Source organism: Bos grunniens, chromosome 14 (genome assembly GCF_055505025.1).
Source record: "Bos grunniens cultivar Pamir isolate PY7600 chromosome 14, Bosgru_T2T1.0, whole genome shotgun sequence".
NCBI classification, from domain to species: Eukaryota; Metazoa; Chordata; class Mammalia; order Artiodactyla; family Bovidae; genus Bos; species Bos grunniens.
Window position 1 is genome coordinate 17163384 of NC_141178.1, and position 18066 is coordinate 17181449.

Below are 18066 nucleotides of genomic sequence, written 5' to 3' on the forward strand. Positions count from 1 at the left end.
CTTAATTTTATAGTTGAAAGTAAAGAATTTAATTTTGACCTGCATAATTAACATACATTTAAAGATATTTTAGTATTTTTTAGTGTTTGAACTGTTTCATATAAGTGTGCTGAAATATTAATGATTGACTCTATTTGAGAGTATATATTAGACAGTTTTGTGATGGTGATAAAGGTTAAGACCACACTGCCCTACTCCATGGTAGGTATTCATTAACCAGACATTTTTGACTAAGTGGTGAAATTATCTAGTAGTATTATAGATGTCCTTTTGGGTGGTCTACAGGAGAGGTAAATACTGCCTTTTTTAGAAGTAAATTCCTTGGGTAACCTCTGTTCTTCTTTCTGTTTTGGTGATCTTTTGAGTTGGTACATATTCTCCATAAGGATGTATGTCTGATTCTTGACCTGTCAGGTTTTTAACCCAGTAGTCTGTGCTATACAATGTGTGTTCTGTTCGCTTTGCTTTGTTGGCAGGAGACATACACTGAGATAGCTGGAATGCAAAGGTTCGGGGCATTTTACATGGATTACCTGTATACAATGGAGAACACCACTGGCAAAGGTACTGGTTTCTTTCTTTTATGTTTGCTTTTGCTTGAACAACAAAAATAGGACTTCTTTAGCATCAATTGGTCCTAGACTAATTGCACTCTGTAACATCAGAGTTATCTTTTGTTACTTTGGGGAATAGTTTAATGTCATGTTAGAATTTTCTTAGATTCTTAACATTTTTAGTCCTTTCTTTGTGCTGATTGAAAATACTATATTTTGTATTATTAACTAGAATTAGTTTTTAATATGTACCACATATTAAAAATTCTGATACATCAAATTTCATGTTGTCAAAGAGCATGAACATTGCCTTTTCTGTATTTAAATACATTTTGGAGGTTATATAGATCTTTTTATTAAAAAAGGAGCTTGTTGTTTGAAACAAAAGTAGAAATATATTTATCTGGAAATTAAGGACACAGTCTTATTTTATTATGTTTCATTCATTATATTAACAATCAAATGATTTCAGAAATTTAACTATACTATGTTGTGCTTATTATTCTGACTCTTTTTCATATTGAAAACTTAGTCGAAATAGGGTCACCATGTTTTGTTAATTTTTCATATTTTAATACATGATCTCTTTGTGTTAGATAATAAATTAGATATTATGAATGCAAAGAAGAACAAGGCATTTCTCAAGAAAGCAATAAATAGTATTTATGCACTTAAATAAATGATTTGAATATAGCATGTTAGAGATAGTAATATAAACAGACAGCTAAAAGAGGTCTGAGTGAGAAAGGGATTACTTTGTGGTGTTGAAGACTTCACAGAGGAGTTGATCTTGAAGGATTGTTAAGTTTTGTTAGATGGAAACAGAAGGCAAGAGCAGTAATTTTCTGCTTCCTCTTTTCAAAATGGATTTCTAAATGTTGGTGTTCTCATTGGTCAAATCTTGGATTCACTTCTTTCCCTAAACTCTTCCTGAAGTAATCTTTTCTTTTTCATGGATTTGGGTACCTTCTATATGTTGTTGAAGCCCATATTTGTATTTTTGGTCCATACTTACTCTTTAAAATGTAGAATTAAATATATGCCATGCACAATTGACACTTTCACTTCTGTGTCTCATAAATATCTCAGAATTGAATGTCAAAATTGAATCCTTGATACTCTCATGGCCACAGTCAATGGGATCACAAGGTGGACATGATTGAGTGACTAACATACACACACATACCCACCTACTACTTTCCCCCTATTTTCATGATTCTGTTGCTCTTGTATGCTCAGTCGTGCCTGACTCTTTGTGACCCTATGGATTGTAGCCCTCCAGGCTCTGTCCATGGAACTTTCCAGTCAAGAATACTGGAGTGGGTTGCCATTTCCTACTCCAGGAGACCATCCCGACCCAGGGATTGAATCCACATCTCTTGTGTCCCCTGCATTGGCAGGCAGATTCTTTACCAGTGCACCACCTGGGAAACCCATTTTCATGGTTTTCTTATTGGAATATTTTTACTTGCTCTCTTTTCGCTGTGCAAGCCAGAAATCTGAGAATCATCCACATCACACATCACACTCTCTCTCGTAACATCTAGAACATCCAGAACATTCAGAACATTTCATCACATCTTCTCTATAGACTCTCTCTTGAATCTATCTTTTCTTAAGTTCTACCATTAATGCTCTCATCCATTCTTTTATCATCTCTAGATTCTAGTAGCTTTTTCACTGGCTTTCTCTTTCCACTCTTGCCCTCCTATGATCCATACTGCAATCAGACTGGTTTAATTCTGTGCTTAAAATCCTCACTGCCTTCGCATTGCTTTATTTAAAAATAAAATTCAAATAGTCAACCCAGTTTTGGTCTTGAGTTACTTGGTAGACAGTGATAATCATTACAGAAGACAGAGACAGAAAAGGAAGATTTTTGGAGGAAAGGATGTGTTTTGAGGTACCCATGGACATTGGTAGAGATGTTTCAGGTTCTCCCATTACAGCATTGGTAGGAAACTGCTGGTAGTCCAAAATGGTATAAAATGAAGAAGCAGTTACCTTAGTGCAGACCTTGTTAATGGATGCACGAAATAAACGGAGATAAAGCTCAGATACTCAACAGACACAGTTCACAGCTATGGCAGCTTGATACTGAGATTCTGTATGTAGTTCCTGGGGAAGGAGCTTGCTGGAGCCCCCTCTCCATGCTGGGGCTGCCTGTGAAATGCTTTGCTGAGAGACAAATGGTGAATGCTGTTTTCACCTTTTTATGTAAAAGTAAAAATTCTCTTCAGATTTCTTTTGATTAGGGGAACAGGTATTAATGTAGAACTTCTGTAAAAGAAAAATGGCCTAAAGCTAACTTTTGAAAAGCAAGGGATAATTGTATATAAAAGTGCAATTCCAAAGTCTCTGTTCTAAGAGCTTGGCAAATTTTAATTGTATTGTAGTTGCCAAAAGTAAGCTGGTAGGTTTCTTCTTGTTTAGTGTGGTGTCTTCTGCAGGTGCTGTGTCTTTGGTATTTTCTGAGCAGGTGAAGTTTGAAGTAGTCTGCCTTTCAAGTAAAGGAAACCTCACACTGAAAATTTTGTTATTTGTATGTATTTGTTTCTAAAGTTTTTAAAAGATGGACACATGATTTTATATTTACTTAGGATGCATATTTATTTTCTGACTGAGATGCTGGTCGTTTGTTAACTTTTGAATTTTTCATTTACTTCATTCCTGTGAATAATATGCATTGTTGTATAATCTTTTAACTTTTTAAACAAAATGTTAGATCATAACATACACACAGAAAGGTTCTGTACGTTTGTGTACAGAATAGAACAGCAAAGACGTATAAGCACCTGTGTGTTTCCCACATGCGTTGAGTAACAGGAGATGTCAACACTGCGAGCACCCTGTGTGTTCCTCTTCCATCAAGTCTTCTCCTTCCCTCACTGTGGGAAACTCCTGTTCTGAGATTTGTGGTCATCGTTTTGGTTTACTGCTTACACAGATACTTTCTCAGGTGTGTGAGCAGATAATTTTTTTGAGAAAAAATAATAAAAATCCACTGTTAATTTAACTTGTGAGTGTCACATGTACATTAAAGATATGTTCTTTCATTCACCCAACAATCTGTTCATTGATTCGTTGCCTGCTTTTTGGTAGCTGCTTTCATGTTTTTTTTCTCATTGTGAATCTATATTCATTTATAATATGGTGATGGTGATAATAATAGCTAGTATTTGTTGAATGGTTTTAAATGGAAAGCACTCTTCTAGATGTTTTACGTATATTAGCTTATTTAATCTTTGTAATAACCCTGTAAGGTAGATAACAATATTCCCATTTTCCAGATAAGAAAAAAGCCAGTCCTATACAGATTTCATAACTTGGCCAAGATCACACAGCATATATGGGGGATTTAAACCCAGAAAGAAATGGCAACCCACTCTAGTGTTCTTGCCTGGAGAATCCCAGGGACAGGGGAGCCTGGTGGGCTGCCGTCTATGGGGTCACACAAAGTCGGACACAACTGAAGCGACTTAGCTGCAGCAGCAGCAGCAGCAGTTTAACTCTACAGCTTGCATTTGTTCCTGCTCTGTTCAGATTTTCTTCTTTCTTGGATTACTTGAAACAGGAAATTTGTGGAATTTTTAGTATTTATAAACCTAAGGAAAATATTTTGAATTCTCAAGAGATTAATTTTGAATTCTTCAAATAAATATTTTACCTAAAATTCTTGGTTTGTTGTGACTTGACATTTATTTGTTTCTGTAGTTCAAATTTGGCTTCCCTTGTGGCTCAGATGGTAAAGAATCTGTCTTCAATGTAGGAGACCCGGGTTCAATCCTTGGGTTGGGAAGATCCCCTGGAGAAGGGAACGGCTACCCACTCCAGCATTCTGGCCTGGAGAATTCCATGGACTGTATAGTCCACGGGGTCTCAGAGTCAGACACGACTAAGTGACTTTCACATCTGAGATGAGAGGATGGAATAGAAGAACGTGTACTCATCTTCTCCTGCACGAACTCTGAAATTGCAACTCGCTGCTGACCAACCATCGACAGGAGAATGTTGCTGCTGCTGCTAAGTCGCTTCAGTCGTGTCCGACTCTGTGCGACCCCATATACGGCAGCCCACCAGGCTCCCCCGTCCCTGGGATTCTCCAGGCGAGAACACTGGAGTGGGTTGCCATTTCCTTCTCCAATGCATGAAAGTGAAGTTGCTCAGTCGTGTCCTACGCCTATAGACCCCATGGACTGCAGCCTACCAGGCTCCTCCGTCCATGGGATTTTCCAGGCAAGAGTACTGGAGTGGATTGCCATTGGCTTCTCCGAGGAGAATGTTGGATCCCACCAGAAAAATATACCTGACTTCCAAGGGCAAAGGAGAAGCCTCAGCAAGATTGTAGAAGAGGTGAAATTGCGTTTAGAATCAAACCCCATATCCACCAGAGATTCTCAGAGGGCTCAAACAAAACCTTGTGTTCACTAGGAGACTCCATAGAGACTGAGCCAGACCTGCCTTTGAGTGTTTGACTGTCTCCTGTGGAGGTATGGGTCAGCAGTGGCCTGCCCCGGGGGCAGGAGCCTGGGTGCAGCAGGCCTGGGTAGGGCGTAAGCCCTCTTGGAGGAGGTCGCCATTAACCCCACCATAGAGCTGCCAGAACTTACACAGGACTGGGAAATCAGACTCTTGGGGGACACAAACAAAACCTTGTGCACTCCAGGACCCAGGAGAAAGGAGCAGTGACCCCATAAGAGACTGACCCAGACTTGCCCGTGAGTGTCTAAGGGTCTCTGGCGGAGGCGTGGGTTGGCTATGGCCTGGTGCAGGGTCAGGGGCACTGAGTGTGGCAGTGCACGCATGGGACCTTTTGAAGGAGGTCGCATTATCTTCATTATCTCCACTATAGTTTGGACAGCACAGCCCCTGCCCATCAACAGAATATTGGATTAAAGATTTACCCAGCATGGCCCTGCCCATCAGAACAAGACCCAGTTTCCCCTCAGTCAGTCTCTTCCATCAGGAAGCTTTCATAAGCCTCTTATCCTTAACAGAATGAAAACCACAATCGCAGAAAACTAATCAAATTGATCACATGGACCACAGCCTTAGCTAATTGAATGAAACCATGAGCCATGCTGTGTAGGGCCACCCAAGATGGATGGGTCCTGGTAGAGAGTTCTGATAAAATGTGGTCCGCTGGAGAAGGGAATGGCAAACACTTTAGTATTCTTGCCTTGAGAACCTCATGAACAGTATGAAAAGACAAAAAGATTGGACACTGAAAGTGAACTCTCCAGGTTGGTAGGTGCCCAATATACTATAGGAGATCAGTGGAGAAATAACTCCAGAGAAGAGACGGAGTCAAAGCAACAACACCACCCAGCTGTGGATGTGACTGGTGATGGAAGTAAAGTTCGATGCTGTAAAGAACAATGTTGCATAGGAACCTGGAATATTAGGTCCATGAATCAAGGCAAATTGGGAGTGGTCAAAGAGGAGATGGCAAGAATGAACCATCGACATTTTTAGGAATGAGTGAACTAAAATGGGCTGGAATGGGTGAATTACCTCAGATGACTGTTATATCTGCTACTGTAGTAAGAATTTCTTTTCACTTCAGAAGAAATGGAGTAACCCTGAGTCAACAAAAGAGTCTGAAATACAGTACTTGGGTGCTGTCTCAAAAATGACAGAATGATCTCTGTTCACTTCCAAGGCAAACCATTCAATATCACAGTAATCCAGGTCTGTGCCCCAACCAGTAATGCTGAAGAAGCTGAACGTGAATGTTTCTATGAAGACCTATAAGACCTTCTAGAACTAACACCCAAAAAAGATGTCCTTTTCATTATAGGGGACTGGAATGCAAAAGTAGGAAGTCAAGAGATACCTGGAGTAACAGGCAAATTTGGCCTTCGAGTACAGAAAGCAGCAGGGCAAAGTCTAACAGAGTTTTGCTAAGAGAACGCACTGGTCAGAGCAAACACCCTCTTCCAACAACACAAGAGAAGACTCTACACATGGAAGTCACCAGATGGTCAATACTGAAATCTGATTATATTCTTTGCAGCCAAAGATGCAGAAGCTCTATACAGTCAGCAAAAATAAGACTGGGAGCTGACTGTGGCTCAGATCGTGAACTCCTTATTGCCAAATTCAGACATAAATTGAAGAAAGTAGAGGAAACCACTAGACCATTCAGGTATGACTTAAATCCCTTATGATTATACAGTGGAAGTGAGAAATAGATTCAAGGGATTAGATCTGATAGACAGTACCTGAAGAACTATGGACAGAGGTTTGTGACATTGTACAGGAGGCAGTGATCAAGGCCATCCCTAAGAAAAAGAAATGCAAAAAAGGGAAAATTGTTGTCTGAGGAGGCGTTACAAATAGCTGAGAAAAGAAGACAAGCGAAAAGCAAAGGAGAAAAGGTAAGATATGCCCATCTGAATGCAGAGTTCCAAAGAAGAGCAAGGAGAGATAAGAAAGCCTTCTTCAGTGATCAGTGCAAAGAAATAGAGGAAAACAATAGAATGGGAAAAACTTGAAATCTTTTCAAGAAAATTAGAGATACCAAGGGAACATTTCATGCAAAGACGGGCACAATAAAGGACAGAAATGATATGGACCTAAAACGGAAGCAGAAGATATTAAGAAGAGGTAGCAAGAATACACAGAAGAACTATGCAAAAAAGATCTTCATGACCCAGATAACCATGATGGTGTGATAATTCACTTAGAGCCAGACATCCTGGGATGCGAAGCCAAGTGGGCCTTAGGAATCATCACTACATACAAAGCTAGTGGAGGTGATGAAATTCAGTTGAGCTATTTCAACTGTAAAAGAGATGCTGTGAAAGTGCTGCACTCAATATGCCAGCCAATTTGGAAAACTTCAGCAGTGGCTACAGCACTGGAGAAGGTCAGTTTTCATTCCAATCCCAAAGAAAGGCAATGCCAAAGAATGTTCAAACTACCTCACAATTGGATTCATCTCACACGTTAGCAAAGTAATGCTCAAAATTCTCCATGGACAGACTGGCAAGTCCTTCATTATCCTTAGGCTAACTGGATATTATCTTTACTCTTAATAAGGATAGCCAAACATTCAGGGGGCTGGAATTACCAAACATATCGGGGTGGGCATGAGTAAAATACCTTGCTGAAAAGATGCAGCTAAAAGTCAGTCACAGTTTTACCTTTGAGATAAGCAACTGACATCTAAATTTAAACTGCGTTATAATCATGTTGCATTATCTGAAAAAAAAAAAAAAATAGAATCCTCTAGACTTCATTGTTTTAGAGACAATCTGATGTCTAAAAGAACCGTCTTCTTATGAAGTGACAGTTTTTAAAAGAAGCCTAGTAGCTCCTGCAGGACTCAAAAGCAGGATATTTGCCTTGTTTTTGAATATTTTGATTTGCAACCATAGTCCTTCTGATTATCTTCAAGTTGCCTCATCCTAACAGGTTTAGGTCTAGAAATACCTGGTTTATCTATGGAAAGTGATTTTTTTTTAATGGTAATGTTATTTTCACCTAATATGTAATGTGATTCAGTATTATTTATGTGTATCATAAAATATGTTTTAAGATTAACTTTGTATGTTTATTTGTGACATTTCCATTTGTATATAGTCATCTTGTTAAGAATGTATGAATAATAAATTTAATTTTTTTTGTATATGGTACTGAAACTAGAGATTGAGCTGGACTCCTTTTTTCTGAAATGAAGGAAATGTATTTTTTTTTTTAATTTAATTTTATTTTTAAACTTTACAAATTGTATTAGTTTTGCCAAATATAAAAATGAATCCGCCACAGGTATACATGTGTTCCCCATCCTGAACCCTCCTCCCTCCTCCCTCCCCACACCATCCCTCTGGGTCGTCCCAGTGCACCAGCCCCAAGCATCCAGTATCGTGCATCGAACCTGGACTGGCAACTCGTTTCATACATGATATTTTACATGTTTCAATGCCATTCTCCCAAATCTTCCCACCCTCTCCCTCTGCAACAGAGTCCATAAGACTGTTCTATACATCAGTGTCTCTTTTGCTGTCTCGTACACAGGGTTATTGTTAGCATCTTTCTAAATTCCATATATATGCGTTAGTATACAGTATTGGTGTTTTTCTTTCTGGCTTACTTCACTCTGTATAATAGGCTCCAGTTCCATCCACCTCATTAGAACTGATTCAAATGTATTCTTTTTAATGGCTGAGTAATACTCCATTGTGTATATGTACCACAGCTTTCTTATCCATTCATCTGCTGGTGGACATCTAGGTTGCTTCCATGTCCTGGCTATTATAAACAGTGCTGTGATGAACACTGGGGTACACGTGTCTCTTTCCCTTCTGGTGAAGGAAATGTATTTTTGAATAAGTTATTAAGTGTATGTAGATGGAGAATTTTTGTGTTTAACTAAAAGTAGTAAAATGCTAGAATGTTTTGCTTTCCTATTTTTGTTTGAATAAACATAAGACTCAAGAATTGAAATTTACTGTATGTTATCACTTAAAATAGTGAATTTATATATTAAAACCAAATATTTAATGTAAGTGTAGACATACTGGATAAAAGGAAATACCTATAGGTTGAGCCAAGATTTTCTTTAGAAAACAACCTTGGTTCCTCTTTGATATATGGGCAGATAAGGGATTGAGGAAGTTGGCTTCCACCCTTGGAGCATGGCCATAGTGATTTTATTCTGGAAAAAGTTCAAAGTGGGTAATACCTGTTGTTTACTTCCATGGTCATTATAAAATTCTCAAGTCACCTTTGAATATGTAGTTTTAAGCAATCAATTTTTCAGTGAAACTTCTAGCATAAAATGGTAGTAAAATGCAACTTCTTCCAGAATCTGACTTCCCAGTCAACCTAATAGTATTGTGTGCAGAATTACTGGGTATAGGCCAATTAAATGTTAGAGAATAATTTTTCAAGAATTTTAGTTTTATGGCAGATCTTATAAGAATAAATAGATAGTAGGAATAATTGGTTTTTAAAGTAACTGGTTTCTTTGTTGATAACATCTCATTTGTATAAAGAAAAATAGATCAGCAGGGTTCTGTGTATCCACCTGATGTAGAATTGTTCTTAAGGCATTAAGCTCTAAGCTGTAAAGATAAGAGTAATGTTAGAATACACACTTGATATATCTGATTGATGCTTACAATATTAATATGAATTTTTGCTTCTTGTAGGTTCTGCAAATCAACAAGACTTTTCTTCAGGGAAGAGTGAAGATTTGGGAACAGTTCAGGAAAAGTCTACCAAAAGCCTTGTTATAGGTCCTCTTGATTTTCGCTTGGATAGCAGTGCAGTACACAGAATTTTAAAAATGGTTGTTTGTGCCTTGGAACATGAATATGAACCATATAGTAGACTAAAACCAGGTTTGTTTTGGCTTAATTTTGAATCTCTTGCAAGTTGATTTGAATGACGCTTCCCTAGTAGCTCAGATGGTAAAGCATTTCACCTGCATTGTAGGAGACCTGGGTTTGATCCCTTGGTCTGGAAGATCCCCTGGAGAAGGAAATGGCAACCCACTCCAGTATTCCTGCCTGGGAAATCCCATGGACAGAGGAAACTGGCGGGCTACAGTCCATGGGGTCGCAAAGACATGACTGAGCGACTAACACACACATGCAAATACAGATGATATATTTAAAGTAAGAGCTAATAAAACCTTCAGCCAAAGATTAGTGCCTGTAAAATCACGTAACACAGTGCCATAAATGCTTGGTATGTTCATGAATTCTTTTTTTGCAGCTCGTTTGAGTGTGTGCTCCATGTCAGTCATACTGATGAGTGATAGGACAGTATACCATTCAGTATCATAGTAATCGAAGTCTTTGCCCCAACCACTAATCCTGAAGAAGCTGAAGTTGAACGGTTCTTTAAAGACCTATAAGACCTTTTAGAACGAACACCAAAAAAGATGTCCTTTTCATCATAGGAAACTGGAATGCAAAAGTAGGAAGTCAGGAATTACCTGGAGTAAAGGCACGTTTGGTCTTGAAGTGCAAAATGAAGCAGGGCAAAGACTAACAGAGTTTTGCCAAGAGAATGAACTAATCATAGGAAACACTCTCTTCCAACAACACAAGAGATGACTCTCCACATGGATATCACCAGATGGTCAATACCGAAATCAGATTGATTATATTCTTTGCAGTGGAAGATGGAGAAGCTGTATACAATAAGCAAATGCAAGACCAGGAGCTGATTGTAGCTCAGAGCATGAGCTCCTTATTGCCAAATTTAGACTTAAATTGAAGAAAGTAGGGAAAACCACTCGACCATTCAAGTATGACCTAAATCAAATTGTAATTGTACTATAATTTGTACAGTAGATTGTACAGTATGAAGTGACAAGGAGATTAAAGGGATTGGATCTGATAGAGTGCCTGAAGAACTGTGAATTGAGGTTCATAACATTGTATAGGAGGTGATGATCAGAACCATCCCCAAGAAAAATAAATGCAAAAAGGCAAAATGGTTGTCTGAGGAGGCCTTACAGATAGTGGAGAAAAGTAGAAAAGTGAAAGGCAAAGGAGAAAAGGAAAGATATAACCATCTGAATGCAGAGTTCCAAAGAATGGCAAGGAGTGATAAGAAAACCTTTCTAAGTGATCAGTGCAAAGAAACAGAGGAAAACAATAAAATGGGAAAGGGTAGAAATCTCTTCAAGAAAATTAGAGATACCAAGGGAACATTTCATGTAGAGATGGGCACAATAAAGGACAGAAACAGGATGGGCCTAACAGAAGCAGGAGATATTAAGAAAAGGTGTCAGGAATACACAGAAGAACTATACAAAAAAAGATCTTAATAACCCATGTAACCCTCACGATGTGATCACTCACCTTGAGCCAGATAGCTTTCAGTATGAAGTCAGGCGGGCCTTAGGAACCATCACTATGTACAAAGCTAGTGGAGGTGATAGAGTTCCAGCTGAGCTATTTAAAATAATAAAATATGCTGTTAATGTGCTGCACTCCATATGCCAGCAGGTTTGGAAAACTCAGCAGTGGCCACAGGACTGTAAAAGGTCAATTTTCATTTCAATCCCAGAGAAAGTCAGTGCCAGAGAATGTTCAAACTACTGCACAATTGCACTCATCTCACACTCAAAAGTAATGCTCAAAATTCTCCAGACTGGGCTTCAACAGTACATGCACAGAGAACTTCCAGAGGTTCAAGCTGGAATTAGTAAAGGCAGAGGAACCAAAGATCAAATTGCCAACATCCATTGGATCATAGAAAAGAGAATTCCAGGAAAGCATCTGCTTCATTGACTACACTGAAGCCTTTGACTATTTGGATCACAACAAACTGTGGAAAATTTTTCAAGAGATGGGTATACCAGACCACCTTACTTGCCCCATAAGAAATCGCCAACTCGATGCACATGAGTTTGGGTGAACTCCGGGAGTTGGTGAACTCAGAGAGGCCTGGCGTGCTGCGATTCATGGGGTCGCTAGGAGTCGGACACGATTGAGCAACTGAACTGAAGAAATCTGTATGCAGGTCAAGAAGCAACAGTTAGAATGAGACATGGAACAACGGACTGATTCCAAATTGGAAATGAAAATGTCTAGGCTGTGTATTTTCACCCTGTTTATTTAAGTTCTTTGCAAAGTACATCATGTGAAATTCAGGCTGGATGAAGCACAAGATGGAATCAAGATTGCTGGGAGAAATATCAATAACCTCAGATATGCAGATGACAGCATCCTTAGGGCAGAACGTGAAGAGGAGCTAAAGACCTCTTGATGAAAGTGAAAGAGGAGAGTGAAAAAGCTGGGTTAAAAGTCAACATTCAAAAAACCAAGATCATGGCATCCGGTCCCGTCACTTCATGGCAAGTTTGTGGGGAAACCATGGAAAGAATGACAGCCTTTATTTTCTTGGGCCCCCATTCAAATGCAGATGGTGACTGCAGCCATGAAATTAAAAGACGCTTTCTCTTTTGAAGAAAAGCTATGACTAAACTAGATAGCATATTAAAAAGCAGAGACATTACTTTGCTGACAGTGTTCCCTGTAGTCAGAGCTATGGTTTTTCCACTAGTCATGTATGAATATGAGAATTGGACCATAAAGAAGGCTGAATGCCAAAGTATTGATGCTTTTGAACTGTGGTGCTTTAGATGACTCTTGAGAGTCCCTTGGACTGCAAAGAGATCAAACCAGTCCATCCTAAAGGAAATCAACCCTGAATATTCATTGGAAGGACTGATGCTGAAGCTCCAATACTTTGGCCACCTGATGTGAAGAGGTGACTTATTAGAAAAGACCCTAATACTGGGAAAGATTGAAGGCAGGTGGAGAAGGGGATGACAGAGGATGAGATGGTTGGATGGCATCACTGCCTCGATGGACATGAGTTTGAGCAAGCTTCGGAAGCTGATTATGGACAGGGAAGCCTGGCATGCTGCAGTCCATGGGTTCTCAGAGTTGGACACTACTGAAGGACTGAACTGAACTGAGGATAGTATATACAGAAAATGGTGTCAACATCAAATGCTGTGGAGGATGTGAAGAAGGCTAGATTACTGATTCATTGCTGCTAAGAATAAAATGGTGTAGCCACTCCTAAGAACAGTTTGACAGATTTTTAAAAAACTTAACATGCAGCTGCCATATAGCCAGCAACTGCATTCCTGAGCATTTAACATAGAGAAATGAAAACTAATGTTCACACAAAAAACAGTATATAACTAATTTTTATCATGTTATAGCCAACACTGGTAGGTAATCCAGGAGACTAGGGTGACTCTGTTTCATGACGTTGTCTTACACCCAGAATTCCTTATATCTTGTTTTCCTGCCATCTGAGGTACACCTCTCCTGCATGCTCAGTATTGACTCAACCTTACTGTGTCTAATTTTAATCAGTATCACGTGGGGTAAGAGAAAATATTAGGTATGTAGTTTCATTTAATGACATGGCTCAATCATCTCATTGACCCAAACTTAGTAGTGTGTCCTTGTACACAGCAGCCAGGGAGGCTGGAAAATATGTTCTCTAGAAGGAGTCCATACACTTGACTAAAAATTCAGATTTTTTTTGTAAAAAAAAAAAAGCCATTTGCAATCTCTTCGACAGTTGGATTATGCTATATACACACATACATACACACATGCATATATGTGTTTATGTAAAATGAATTATTTGAAGCAGTTTATCATTTCAGAAATAGGCCCTATGTAAAGAAACTGCTGCTAATTGACTTTATGCATGCAGTTCTCACTCTGAGTAATCAGCAGTTCTCTTCCACTCTTTTTTTTTTTATTACTTATTTCATTGAAATGTAATATATGTACTGGAAAGCACACAAAATCTAAGGGTAAAATTTTGTGAATGTTGTAAACTTAGCCACATCTATATGATTAACCGTTCAGGATATGGAACCTTACCGGCACTGCAGGATACTCCTTGCCCTCTTTTGATTATTACTCTGACCCCCAAGGGTAAACACTCTCCATACTTAACCTAGATTTATTGTGCCATATTTTATTAAAAAAATTTTTTTTAAAATTTTATTTATTTTTGACTGTATTGGGTCTGTCTGTATTGCTGCATGTTGGCTTTCTCTGCTTGCGGCGAGCAGGACTATCCTTCATCATGGTGTGCAGGCATCTGACTGCAGTGGCCTCTCTGGTTGTGGAGCACAGGCTGTAGACATCCAGGCTTTAGTAGTTGTGGCACACTGGCTTAGTTGCTCTGTGTCGTGTGGGATTTTCCTGGACCAGAGATTCAACCCATGCTCCCTGCATTGGCAGGCAGATTCTTAACCACTGGAGCGTATGTATCTTTTGGCATGTTTTAGAACTCATGACTACGTAAGCACACAGTGTATACTCATTTGTCCGTGACTTTAGTTTACATTATGTTTGTGGTATTCATTCTCTTTTCCTTTTAGTATCCCCTTTTTTGAATATACCAAAGCTTGCTTATCCATTTTACTGATGATGAGTTTTTGGTTAGTTTGTAGTTTTTGGTTATTATGGTAGTGATGCTACCAAATTCTAGCACATCCCTTTTGATAAACATATGTATTCATTTCTGTTGGGAATTTAAGAGTAGAATCACTTAGGTGAAGTGATTATATATGTTACCTTTAGTATGTATTTCCAAACTATTTTCCCAAGTGTATGTCAGTCAGAAGTGCAGGAGACCTTTAGTTGCCCTTGATCAGGGGTTTGGTCAGTTATGACTTACTGCCTCTTTTTGTACAGCTCATGAGTTGATAATGGGTTTTGCATTTCAAATATTGGAAAAAATACAAATAAGGTTGATATTTTGTGATACATGAAAACTATATGAAATCTAATTTTCATTTTTTATAGATAAAATTTTATTGGAACATAGTCATACTCATTCAGTTATGTTTTGTCTGTGGCTGCTTTTGTATACTGCAGTGGCAGAATAGAATAATTGTGACTAACTAAACTAACACACAAAACCTACAGTATTTTCTTTGTGGCTCTTTATAGAAAAACTTTGCTGGTGCATATTTACCAACTTTTGTATTCTTAGACTTTTTCGTTTTTTGCTTTTTCAGTGGATGTGTAGGGCTACCACATTGTTACATTATTTGCAGTTATCTGGTATCTTAATGATGTTAACTAGCTTTTGATGTAATTTTTGGCCATTTGGATATGTTATCTTTTGTTTATTCAAGGCTTTTTTGCCCATTTTTCCATTGAATTATTCATTTACTTTTGATTTTTAGGTGGTTGTAAATTTTTTAGTAGGTTGCAGGCACAAATCCTTTGTACAGACACCTGTGTTTGTCTGTCTATCTGTCTGTGACAAGTATTTTCTTGTAGTCTATGGCTTGCATTGATATTATCTCAATGGTATTTTTATGAAAGGAAGCTATGGTTCTTTTAATGACAGATTAAGAATTTTTTAACATATTTAATATATATTTAAAAATAGAAAACATACATTCTTATATAGCAAAGACATACATTTTCTAGAGCAAAGTAATTTATTCTCGTTAAAGGAAGCACTATTTTATAGCTGCTTCATTGTTGAAAAAGATTTGACCTTCAAATTTGGAGAACTAATTAATTTGTTAGTTAACTAAGGAAATTATTTAAAAATAATTTTTCATTGAATTTTTATTATTTCATTTTAGATATTAAGGATGAAAGAGAAACAATGCTGAATCCTGAGGAAGTGGCATCTTTGGAGGAATATATTCCTACTCGACATACAAGTGTTACTCTCCTCAAATGTACCTTCACAATTTTCATGGCTGAATTCAATTTGCTGGATCATTTGCTACCTGTTATTATGGGGGAAAAGGTATACTTTGTCATTCACGACTTGTTTTCTCATATATGCATATTGTTGGTCCTGTGATATTGTAAGAGTAAGCTGTGTAAAAGAGTATCTTTTATATAGTTATCCATGATGATGTTAAGCGGTGTAACTATGATTGTTAATTCTTAGGAAATAAGATGAGATGGTTAGATAGCATTGGTGACTCAATGGACATGAATTTGAGCAAACTCCAGGAGATAGGAGGATGGGAAAGGACAGGGAAGCCTGGTGCGCTGCATTCCATGAGGTCACAAAGAGTTGGACATGACTTAGTGACTGAAAAACAACACATATAAATAATTAGATAGGTTAACCTCAAGCCAAAGCTCTATGAAGAAATGTTGAAGCACATGGGCATAGATATCAGATCGTGTATAAGCTATGACGCCTTCGAGCACTTTGCTTTATATCTAATCTCTAAGCCTTGTTTTCCTTTTCTGAGAAACAAAATTATAAGTTTTCATTTAGGCTGATAGTCTTCCACTAAAGAAGCAAAAAGTCTCAGATAGATTCAGATAGTTAATTACTTACATAGACAGCAAAAGCAATTCAGTAATCGTGTCAGCTCATCTTGTCCCTTTCAGGACAACCCTGAATCTAGGGCCCACCTGACCTTCAGCACACATGGTAGGGTACCTTGTTGACAGGGATTCTGTTCCAAACTGCAGCCAAGCAGTTATATAGCCTTACAGTGTACTCTGAAAGAGTAGATGGAGAGCCCCCTGAAGGAGGGATGCTAATGAGAAACTTTCCCATAGCAGCATTTCTCAAGATGAGAAATTGAGTGAGAAATGATCTTTTAGCAGTTCTATTTTCCCCTGTTTTTGATAATATCACAGGATGCTCTGCCATTAGGTCTCTTGTGGTTAAGCCTTACTTTGTGGTCTACTTGGATTTTAAGATTGCCAGGGTGCTGCTTAACAGTTCCCCCAAAATACCTAGCTCCTAGAATGATTTAGAATATTAAATGAGATAATGTGTCTAAACCATGTTGCACATATTAGGAACCCAGTGATTATTACTGTGTTTGTTAACACTTACTTATTAGATGCTTAATATTTTAGGTCCATAACCAATGTATTGCTTTCTGAGTCTGCTATATACATATAAAGTATTATCTGTTATTTTTAATTTATTACTTTGGGGGATATATTTCTTTTCATGGTGACATAATGATTGCAGAAATAAAAATTGTCCTAACTTTAAATCAGAAGAGCTTGTGGAGGTATGGCAAAGAATTAAGATGCATTAATTTCATTTTGTGTATTTGCTCTCTGTCAGCCACTGGTAATTTATTCATCGTGTTGCTGGGTAAAGAGATCATCTGGGAAAATTTTAGTGGAGAAAAATTAAAATATGATAGTATAGACTTGGATTTTAAAGTAACTATGATTAATAAGTTGAAGAAAGAAACAAAAAAGAAGAGTTCATAAGATTTCACTGCATTAAAAAAAGAACAAAGTGAAATTCTGGAACTGAAAACACAAGCTAGAAAAAAGAGGATGAAAAAAGATACACAATTTAATTGCCAATCAGAAGAAGGATAGAATGGCTATTTTAGAATCAGAAAATGTAGAGCTTAAGATAAGAGTTATGAGTAGAAATAAAAATAGTCATTCCATATGATAAGTGTTGACTCAAAGAGTGAACAGTAGATAATTATCAGATGATATGTTGAATGAAAGAAGCAGACATAAGTATATACTTATGTGTGATTTTGTTCAAGTGAACTTGATGGACAGACAGAACTAATCTGTGATGATTAAGGTGAGAACATTGGCTGCCCCTGGTGGGGCCCTACTAGTGTGCTTGAAATGTGTGGTGATTACATACATGGAAATTTGTTGAGCTGTATGTTTAAGATTTGGATGCTTACTGTATATTATATCTCAGTGAAGTGAAGTGGCTCACTTGTGTCCACCTCTTTGTGACCCCATGGACTGTAGCCTGCCAGGCTCCTCCATCCATGGGATTCTCCAGGCAAGAATAGCGGAGTGGGCTGCCATTTCCTTCTCCAAGGGATCTTCCCGACCCAGGGATCAAACCCGGGTCTCCCACACTGCAGGCAGACTCCTTACTGTCTGAGCCACCAGGGGATCCTATATTTTAATAATCCAAAATAAAGTCCTTTAATATAGTAATTGCTCAATAAATGAAGGTTTACAAATTATTTGTGAGTCAGAAAAGAAGAATTATATGTCCAGCTTAGTTTTAG

The 18066-nt window shown here is 38.0% G+C and overlaps 1 protein-coding gene across 24 annotated transcripts in view; it reads left to right on the forward strand.

Moving 5' to 3' along the window:
* VPS13B (vacuolar protein sorting 13 homolog B) overlaps nucleotides 1-18066 on the forward strand; it is an 805974-nt gene that overhangs the window by 92084 nt on the left and 695824 nt on the right. For all 24 annotated transcript variants that reach the window (XM_086336078.1, XM_086336091.1, XM_086336075.1 and 21 more), the window contains 3 exons: nucleotides 477-564; nucleotides 9713-9904; nucleotides 15664-15833. In XM_086336078.1, the coding sequence (XP_086192204.1) occupies nucleotides 477-564; nucleotides 9713-9904; nucleotides 15664-15833 (450 nt within the window). The remainder of the gene's footprint in view (nucleotides 1-476; nucleotides 565-9712; nucleotides 9905-15663; nucleotides 15834-18066) is intronic.